This window comes from Cataglyphis hispanica, chromosome 7, assembly GCF_021464435.1.
Source record: "Cataglyphis hispanica isolate Lineage 1 chromosome 7, ULB_Chis1_1.0, whole genome shotgun sequence".
In the NCBI taxonomy this organism is placed as follows: domain Eukaryota; kingdom Metazoa; phylum Arthropoda; class Insecta; order Hymenoptera; family Formicidae; genus Cataglyphis; species Cataglyphis hispanica.
This window is the reverse complement of record NC_065960.1, coordinates 889924-901147: the sequence shown is the minus strand read 5'-3', so window position 1 is coordinate 901147 and position 11224 is coordinate 889924. Positions and strand designations below refer to the sequence as shown.

The following is an 11224-nucleotide window of genomic DNA, read 5'->3' as shown; positions in this document are numbered from 1 at the left end:
TGTAGGTTTCTGATTAAATTATATGCTAATAATGAGAGATAAAATGCAAATGATAATAGTGATTTAAATAACTTAATTTATGTTATTTTCTATTAATAAATATTAATCAAATATAGAAATTTCTTTTATATGTATAAATGTGTTTAATAATAATATGTATTGCAAAGATATTTATACATGTTTAAATATATATAGATTTTAAATTCTCTTTCTTTCTCTTGATGTTCCCAGACTTCTTTATTTCAGACAACAAAATAAATCTTTTTTTTTTAGATTAATTTTTTAGATTCATCTCTTTAATTGCCATTACATTCTAAACATATTTTTATTGTAACTTGAATAAAGCCAATTATATAATCAGATTAAAGGAAATTATTTTATCTTTTTCACGATATAAAATTCCTATCTTTTTCGTATAACTTTTACAAAATATTTTCGCAAACATATACACACAACAATGATAAATAAACAAATTTACGAATTTTATTAAACAATATATATCGCATTAAGATGTTATCACACTATGCACATCATATATTTTTTAATAAATTATGCAAAAGATAGCACATTACATCTTTTGATACATGGCAGTTAATAAGACCAGCACGCAACATTCATAATTTTCCACATTATCTATATGCTTATCAATTCAAATTATATAATTATATTATACATAAATAAAGTGGCTCTTTCACAACTTAAAAATGATTTGTATTAAGCGCTTCATTAGAAAGTTCTATAAACTATAGTGATACACATAAATTGTGGATAATTTTTCTTGCACGAATTGTGACTATGATTCTAAATAAAAATTGATAAATAATAGTTATTTTATAAATGCTTAAACAATTTTATACATTTAAATATACTTACTTTCTAAACTTTGTAATTTGGTATATATATTGAAATGAACATAATAAAATTGCTTTTCCATCAAGTGTTTTTGAGTGTTTGCTTAATACATGAAATCCAGTAATCTGCTATGAGATCACAATACTATATTTGGAAATTTATATAATTTTGTCATAAAAAATTACAAAATATAACATTAAAAATAGTGTTTATGTCATTAATTGATGAATGACTTAGAATAAAACTCTAGATTCAAAATTGTTATTTACAATATTTATTGATACAATTATAGTCAAATTTGACAAAATTCCTGTCAAAACATAACGTTTCTACGATACTGTCCCAATATCATACAGAGGCGTTCCATGTTCTTGCTTATAGTTTTATCCTTATACATCAATCCTAAGACGGAATTTTCTTCATTTTCTATTCTGCCATATAACCTACTTTATTATGCTGCATCATATCTTCGATTATTAACTCTGATGCTTAAATCACTCAACATTTTAATTGAGATAACACAATGGATACCATATGCATACAAAATACATAAAGATATTATTAAAAAGAAAGTATATATGCACAAAGGTGAAAATTACACTCGATGGTTTCGGTTTTAATAGTTGCAGACGGTTTAGCAGTTGTTGCTAACATATACATCTCTCCTAATACCTCTATTCAATGGATGGTAGGTAAGAGTGACAAAAGAGGTATGGAGGGCAACTGCAGAAGGCAGTAAAATGTCAATATGACAATCAACAGGACAGTATGATAGTCAAATGTCAATATGACAGTCTTTTGAACACCATGAGGTCATGGGAACACTGGTGCGCTCTGTAGTTCGCTACGATACCATTTCATGCCATCCACTCGTATTTGAAGAGTTAGTTTCTAGTGATACTGAAAATAATAGATGCATGAAAAAATTAGAAAAAATAGTTATATTAATATATAATATGTTGCAACAACTTTTATATTATAAATAATCCCCTCCCCTTCTTCCCTAGACGATTTTGTAAAGACTTACCAGTCTTATCATTTTCAGCTCCATCTAGGGAAGATGATCTTGGACCCCATATCCTTACTGTAAAATCATCTGACACAGAAGCCATCATTTGATGATAAACAGGATTCCAGGAGACACAATTAACTGTTCTAGAATGTCCTGTGAGTGTTGCTATAGGTAGTTCTCTCTTGATATGCCAGATGTACACTTTAGTATCTATGTTAATATAAAAATAACAAATTATTGATTATGTATCATGTAAATCTTTTTCTGAATAATGACTGAAATATAGGCAATGATTAAATATATAACAATTTTGTTTTTGTGCATGACAAACCTTCACTGCCAGATGCAATAAAATCTTGATTAGTCCCTCCGAAACAGCTATGAATAGTAAAATGTCCTTGAGTGACTCCCTGAAAACGTCTTACGAGGCATCTATCTTGTAAATCCCAAAGATGCACACCTTGATTGGCCACATTTAGTAACGCAAGTCGATCCGCTTTGTTTACACTAAATGACATAACAGGATGATCTTCTTGCAACCTACAATGGCATAGAATGATTTTGTTAAAAGTTTTATTTAATGCCATTGCATTCTCAACTGATTATTAAACCTTACATTGTGAAATCGCATAAATCGTCGAAATTATATCCCCGAATTCTATGATGTGTATCAGCAGCTAGAACAGTCTTTCCATCACTGCGACACCATAGACATTTTACTCTTACTCCTTCCCATGAATCGGAAACATTGCCATCCATATCCTGAAATTTTTTATTAAAGTTATATACATTAAAAAATACTCAATCTTCCATGAATTTTGTCTAATAAAAAGATGAAATAATCTATCATCTATCTAACATTGTTTTTGGGTGCAAATCTTGTATATTTATGTCTAATAATGATTAGAAATGTGTCTCACTTTCTCTCTCTTTCCCTTTCACCTTATAGTAAAAAAATTAAATTTTAAACAGTCTATTGAGACAACTCATTGTTAATTTATGTCATTATTTTACACTAATTAATATGACAAGATTTGAGCAATATTCCATAATCGTAATGCATTTTTTTTTGCATTTCGTTTGTTGAGAATTTTAAAAAGTAATTTTATATGATATGATCAAAGAGATAACATTATAAACTGTGCTTATATTATTAATTTATAAAAATTAACATACGCATTGATAAAATTGACCACGAAGACCTCCTGCTACAAATTTATTTGAATCACGATGCCAGGCACAAGCTGTCAGTGAATCGTCTGTACTTTGAGTCAATCTCACACGTAATTCACAATCGGGCGTGTCAACGTTCCAAAGCCACAATTCGGGACAATCCTCGGGACCGCAAGCAATTAGATGGCTGCTGTCCGGGCTCCAAGCAATTAGTGCTACACCATATGTATGGCCTTCGAGTGTTTTTCTATGTGTTACTTTTAGTGTTTCCTATATTTAGACAAATATTTATTGATATTTCTTGAAAATAAAATTATACAGGATGCCAATCACACTAATCACATTCTTTTTTTACTATAAATTTTTTTGCCAACATTAGGTTGTTTTTCTCAGAAATTTCAAAAAAATTATTATTTGTTATAATTTTCCTATGTTCAATGCCGTACATTTTTTGCAATTAATTTTCATAAATTAAAATTTTATCAAATTTAAAATAAAGCCTGTAATTATATCTTGAAAAAAAGATGATCTATCTATTTCTTCAGAAAAATATAGGTTTTTCAAAAAACTTTATTTTCAATCATTTAGATAAAAATTCCAAATATTTTAAATTTTTGTATAGAAAAAATTGATTTAAAGTTAGCCGAAAAAATCTACAGTTTAAAGAAATGTTGTTAGGGTGAATGAAGACTACACATTATTAATCCATTTATAATATTAAATAGTTCTCCATAAAATTGATTAAATGTTTTAAAAATTTCATAAAAATGTTTACTGTAACTCTTGATATAGCTAGAAACATAAATTAATATAAGAAAAGAGAAGAAAAAGAAAAAAATAAAAATGTAAACAATTTTTTTTTTAATAACTTGTATATTATTAAAATATAAATCATATATTTTTAAATAATAAATTTATAAAAATTTTGCAAAATTTTTTTATAAATTTTGAAACACTTGATCAGTTTCACAATGAATCACTATGTAAATACTCACTGGATCTACATCCCATATAATTACAGTCATATCTTTAGAGCCTGTGGCGAGTTTAAGACCGTCGGGTGAGAATTTGCAATACCAAACTTCGTCACAATGATCATTGAGTATCTGTATGGTATGGCACGGGAATTGCTCCTTGCCACAATTGTGATCCACAAGCAGAGAGACATTTTCTAAACTCGTCGGCTTTGGAAGAAAAATTATTAACAATTTTAATTGAATGCACAGATTTTGGCTGCGTTCCGATTCGTTGCCAGTACTGAAAATTTATAATGTACGTGACGTAAACTATAGATTTTCAGCATTGACAATGAATATCGGAACGCAGCCTTAATAAATCTAATACATTTCGAGATTCATTTTGACATTGCACGCACGCATGCACGCAGGTACGCACAAATTACTTTTAGTCATTTAAAATATAAAATTAATAATAATATGTGAGATAAAATAAAAATTTGTTCTGTAAAATATAATTTAATCTCAAAATTGTAAATATTATCTTATGTCAAAGAAACTTAATTGTAAATCACACTTTTAACTGTATGACACAGAAACTCAAAAACTAAAAATTTTAATTCTACAGAACAAATCTCTACTTAAACTCACAAATTAATCATTAATTTTATATTTTAAAAGGCTAAAATAAAGTGCTTTATGCACAATATCAAATTCATGAATCTCGTATTAGATTCATTCATTTCAACTTTTGATAGCTGATTCGTCTTGTTCCTTCTTAAAATAAAACTTTTATATATATATATATATATATATATATATATATATATATATATACACTTAAAATAAAACTTATATATATTACATTATTATAAATACATTGCATCCTAATTTTTAATTCTTCATCCTTGTTCCTATAATCTTTTTTTACAATCTTTCTAAAGATGGACATCTTAACATTATCGCAATTTTATAGTAATGGTATAGCAAACATGTCATAATATGTGTAATATTGCAATCTTTCAATAAAATTATTCTACAATATGTCTGTAATCTTTCTCTGCCGTATAGGCTTTCACGAAATATACTAAATAAATACAATTTTATTAAAATTTGCTGAATAAAATCAATCTTCTAAGTTTTTATTCAAATTTTAATAAAATCACAATAAAAAGAGGCCAATTAATTCAGATTTGAGACTTATTCAGTATGAGATTTATTATTATTTAGATGTAATTTCACACATTATAATTTCTATAAAATATTAAAGAGTAAGTGTATAGTGTTCTTGTGATGGATATCTTTTGGAAAAAAATAAAAAAAAAATATCAAAAAAGTTTTATTTCCTATAAAAGCTATGATGGTAACTTTTCAATTACCATAAATCTAAAAATGTGTAATAAAACCCTCAATTTTTTATTATTTTATTATTTTTATCATTTATTATTATTAATATGAAACTGTAATTTTTTGTATATCTGATAATTATATATAACTTTGTCATTACAAATATAATATGTATATATTGTAAAATATTTATATTAATTATTACATTTTTGATTTATGATCTTAAATATTCTTATCGTATCACACGTTGTTACTCTCATCTTAAAAACTAAACTACTTTTATAGAACAGATATTACAGTTTTTCATTTAATGTGAGAACAAGTGAGTATGCACAGACTTCTTGATAATTATTTATATTAACAGACATCTCACCAATAACCTTGACCTTGATATATGTTATAAGAATAAAGATGTTGATTAATGTGTACTTTGTTTTAAGCGGTTGTATAATTTTTGAAATATTTAATAAAAAAGAATTTTACTGAATAAAGAATATAATTTTCGGATACGTACATTTAATATAGTGTATTAAATATTATTTATTAAACATTTATACATAAATTACTTCTATTAGATATTTATTTATAATTTCAAATCTATTCAAGTCTATCTGAATATCTATACATGTATGACCTATGCAACAAATTTAATGTTTATAAAATTTGATAGAAGAGATCAAAATACAGAAACCTATGTAAAATCGTACAATAATAAATCTCATTTCATATTACAAATACCGGACGGTATTGGGGAGGGGGAGGCGTACATCTCTTGGTATGGAAAATTGGAAACCCATGTGAAACTGTATAATGATCCCACAAAATGTGTAAACGCGGGGGAGAAAAGAGCCTCTTTCTTCTAATTTAAAATTAATATTAGTTATAAAATAAGTAGAATTAGCTTTGGGTTGTCAGTTTTTAATGAGTGCAGGGGCTCTGCTTCTCCCCCACTCACACGTTTCCTGTGGGATCATTATACAGTTTTATAATTTCCAACTTTTATTGAATATATATGGTCTCGAAAAATTACATTCTATACAATAAACTTTTTTTGTTAAATAACCGCCAATTAAAACAAAGAAAACATTAATCAATATCTTTACTTTTACAATATATGTCAAGGTCATCGGTAAGGTGTCTGTAAACAATTAGTTATTTTTTTTCATTTAATAAATAGTTATAGTATTACGTTCGGTAAACGAAAATACAAAATGGATATACAAAAAATTTCTTTAAATAGATTTCATATAAAATTAGATTGGAGAAAATTCTTCAATTAATATAATGCATTTTTAAGAATTAATATAATGCGCACTCATTCGAGGATTAAGAAAGTTAATTTTTATATTCCTCTTAAAACATCAAAATTTTTGAAAATTTATATAATTATAAATCAGCGTGTTTTTCTTAAAAATAAGAATTTCTTTTTTCCTTATGTTTTTTTTTTCAGTTTTGTGTTTCTTTTTCATTATATTCACAAGAAAAGTAATGAATTGTATTATTAGAAACATACATATATTGTGTACTATTCTTGTGAGTTATATGTATTTTTGCTATATTGAAATAATTATTTATTTTCATGCTAAGACAATTGAATTGTTTTTTTGATACATCATTTTATACATTTATCGTTTTTAAATTGAAATTATTATATTGCAACTATAATTTTAAACTAAGATACTTTTTAATTTAAAATTGATATGTGTGTCATTTATAATCAAAATATTAAATACTTTTATTACAAATGATGTTTGAATATTGTTTCTTATTCAATTTTAATCTTTTTTTATGTAAAATAAAAACAATAAGATAATTGTTTTTAAATTCAAGTTTTTAAAACGTGTGTGTGTGTGTGTTATGTTTCAAATATGTTTAAAAAAATGTATCAATAATAAACATTTTATTTTTCTAAAATTAAATGACAAGAGATACTGCAAATTTAAATACTATTTCTTTAATAAAAATGTAATTTCAAAAATAATTACTTTTATGTAGTATTAATATGTACTAATTATTATCTTTGTGCTATGTATAATTCTATAAATAGCTCTATTTTATTTTGAGATAGATATATCAATATTATACCAAACTTATTAAAAATATCTCAGTTTTTTGTTTCATCAAAATAACAATATGATACAAGAAAAAGACAGTAAGAAAGTAAGCATTAAAAACATAGATAAAAAAATATAGAAATAATGCAGTTAGCAAATTATATATACATTTAATAGCACATATTTAAATCGATTATTTAGATTGCAATATTAAGATTCATTAATATACCTGCGTATGTGTTATGTGATACGTGCAGAGTTGACTTTGCATTTCCACAGCTTGACAAAGTAAAGAATGAAGTCTGCGTGGTGGTAACATAATGGAAGGTGGCAGGTACCTTTGTAGTCTGTCCATAAGCGCAGCCCTGGAGACTGGCCCTTTGCCATCCCAGCCTGCACGTGTCTGTCAACAAGTGTCCATTTGCTAGTGATCAAATTTTCAATTCTAAGTTAGTTTTAAAGATATTCTCTTAAATGAGGAAACTTCAATTTTCGTAGGAACTTGTTAATATATACTATTAAACAAGTATAGTTTTTTATGCTGTATTTGTATATAACTGTATTTATATATAACTTTATGTATCTGTTATATAAAGCAAATATATAAAATACCTGTAATTCATCTCGTCCACTGCACATCATAAATAAAGATAACTGATGAACACGACCAGTATTATGGCCCAAAGGTGTAAGCTCATTGCGTAATACATGTAACGCATCAAATACCATACCTTCTTCCAAATATTCTAAATATTTTTGCTCTAGTAGTAAGAACTTCATCTCCTATAAAAAAAATATTCATTAAATTGTATATATATTTTAGTAATTGTACTGATAAAAAACTCTACAAATGTTATTTTTTTAAATATATGTTTTTAAAAATTTTTCTCTTTGTTTTCTTATTATTCATTTCTTTAACCATCATTCAACAGAATCACAGTATTGTAATCCTACTTTAAACTAAAAAGAAGATTTTGTAAAGTTATACAAATGAGTCTCTCTAAAAGTTACAATTTTTTAGTGCAGTATTTTCCATTGATATGCCATTAATTATATTTTATTATCGAGCAATATTGAATAATTTTTATTTATTTAATTGTTTGCAAAATCTTTTCACGTTAATTTATATAATTTTTAATATCTAACTAAAAAAAATATATTTATGAATCTGTGTATATATAAATTTTTTTATTTCAGTATAATTAATAGAATATATAAATCAAGTTTGACTAAACATTTCAGATGCAACTTGTATTATCTTGATCATTATTTAAATTGGAAAGATTTACCACTAAACTCTGGTGTGTACTCTTCAAAAAGGATTTCAGTTCATTGAGATCATGGTCTGCTTTATTCCAATCACCATCCATAACATGCTGTCTAAACTTTGCTGCAGCAGGATGATCTAGTCGACAGCCTGATTCTTGCATAAGTAGATCTGCTGTACGACTAAAAATAATACATTTTTCTCGTTATTTATTGTTAATTATAAATTACATTTGCCTGATATATAATATTGCTAAAAATTAATGTAAGATCTTTTATAAGAAATGATTTTAATAAATTTACGAGCAACAATAAATGTTAAAATAAACAACTGCAAGTATTGTCAATATATAGAGTGATAAAATATATGTAAATATCATAATTTTTCATCATTTTTAGAATAATTAATAAAAATATAATTATAATTTTATATAAATTTAAATTATCTCCAGTGTTGAAATATTTCAATGTCATATGCATTTTTCACATTTGTTCATTGTTAATAAATAAAATAAATATAATTGAAAGATATTTAACATTATCTATATTTCAAAATTCTATTATTAGCTTTTTTTCTATCATTTCAATACTGTTGTTATGTAGACTAATACAATTCCCTTCAGAAAGTGTAAATCGACAAAGAAGACATTAAATTACCTATGAATTTTTAGCTGACAATGAAACAGAATGATTATTGTAATATAATTAACAACTTATATATATAATTGTAATTTTGTTATAATAAAAATAAGTAGACTTATATTTATAGTTAACAATAAATTATTTTTTGATTTTTAAATTAATAAGCCTGATGATTTAAAATATTTAGAAATTAAACAACAGTATTACATACTCTAAACCAACTGTCTTTAAATGTTGTCCAATAAGTCTCACAATATCTTGATTAGTTTTGTCCATTATTTTTGGAGGTCCCAAACTCTGATTTATTTCCCCGTTCACATTATTAACATCGCCATCCGATTCGGGTAACAAGCTGCCATTGGCATGAAGTCCACCAGAGTCTGCCTTAGATCCATTTTGTTGTAATCCAGAAGATACACCACCATTTGAGGCCTGCTGTTGCATTATGCTGTCGTGTACACTGAAATGTTATCCATGATGGCACTGACGATACCATATTATTAATTCGAAGCCATTAGTGTATATTCTATTCTAATCAAATATTTCTATCTTGTAACCTTCAAAAAATTTTAAAATTATTTAAAATTATTAACCACCAAAAATTTTAAAATTATTAGGCTACATATATTAGATGTAAAAAACGAAGAAAGTGTAATCATGAAAAATTATTTAGACAAAGAAACATAAAGAATACAAGTGCTCAAAAAAAAAAAAAAAAAAAAAAAAAAAAAAAACATTACCGATAGTTATCCATGTCCGGACTGGGGGATTGCTGCTCGTCCGCTGGTCGTATGGTAGCCGATAGAGAACTACGGGACCTTTTGCGCGGTGGCGGAGCGAGTCCACCGTCGTCCGACTCGCTGCTCGAGGCCAGGCTTATGCGCGTACCGCCCCGTTTTTCACACGATTATTATCCCCCGGGGTAACTGTTGACGACTTAGCAGCTAAAGCTGTGGGGGACTGAGAATTCGAAGGCACGCACACGGCCACGGTTGCGTTATAGGCACGGGGGCAAAAAGTCCTGAGCCTTAGCCTTTTCCCTTTTTTTTCCCCTCTCGCCACTTGTCGTGTCTCTAAAAGAGTGGTTCACCCGTCTTCTCGCGTATCTTCGCGTGTGGATGAACCAATCACCGCTGACGTTACCGCTATCTCCGCCGTTGTTCGACTCGATGGATACGAGTCCTGGGGAAAGGGATTCACCCTTGTTCAAAATTTGATGCGAAGCAGAGAACAATGACTGCGGCACAGCTGATACTTGTTTAGATCGCCGTTTACGTCACACCGTGTTCTTCTTTGCGGATAGGCAGGCTAGCGATCGTTGCGCCTGCTATATCCGCTCGTTATTACGTACTCGACTATAGACTGGCTGGCTTCGGTTTTTTTTTTGGCTTTCTTTGTCTACTTAAAATTGCTATTCACCGCGAGATGCCACTACAAAACTAACCTGGAATTAGGCCGAATTTACAATAAATATAGTAAGCCTTAAGGCTTCCGCACAATTGAAAATATAAGGAATAAAGCGGGGAGCACACACTTTTGCATAAGCGCATAACAATAAACATAAAGAAATTGATTGGTCCACAAATGTATGCATAAGAAAATGAACCAATCAATTTCCTTATGCTTATTGTTATGCGCTTATGCAAAAGTGTGTGCTCCCCGCTATAGAAAACAAATATTAGAGATAAGAACTGATTTGACTTTTGTTAAAGTAACTATCTTTTCAATTTTTTCCAGGTTTTTTTTTAATATGTACATAACTTGTACATATCACATAATCTGGAAAATTGAAAAGAAAGTTAGTTCAATTAGTCCTTATCTCTAATATTTATTCTCTATTCCTTATATTTTTAGTGCGAGAGCCTTTAGGGCTGGAGCACAGAATTTTTGCATAAGCGCATGCCGGATTTACAATAGATGTG

General features: G+C 27.6%; 1 protein-coding gene across 3 annotated transcripts; it reads right to left on the bottom strand.

The window, feature by feature from the left end:
- Positions 1-1103: 1103 nt before the first annotated feature.
- On the bottom strand, positions 1104-10695 carry LOC126850761 (WD repeat-containing protein 26). 3 transcript variants are annotated; one of them, XM_050594067.1, is made up of 11 exons: positions 10043-10695; positions 9514-9785; positions 8684-8843; positions 8007-8177; positions 7624-7797; positions 4033-4221; positions 3041-3307; positions 2481-2626; positions 2196-2404; positions 1880-2074; positions 1104-1752 (listed from the first exon to the last, which is right to left on the bottom strand). In XM_050594067.1, exons 2-11 carry the CDS (start codon positions 9744-9746, stop codon positions 1697-1699), a joined length of 1800 nt encoding a protein of 599 aa, XP_050450024.1. In that variant the 5' UTR covers positions 9747-9785; positions 10043-10695; the 3' UTR covers positions 1104-1696. The 3 variants fall into 3 exon arrangements, with proteins under 3 accessions (XP_050450024.1, XP_050450021.1, XP_050450023.1); XM_050594064.1 differs by having other exon boundaries at positions 9514-9762; XM_050594066.1 differs by having other exon boundaries at positions 9514-9750.
- Between the last annotated feature and the right edge of the window lie 529 nt (positions 10696-11224).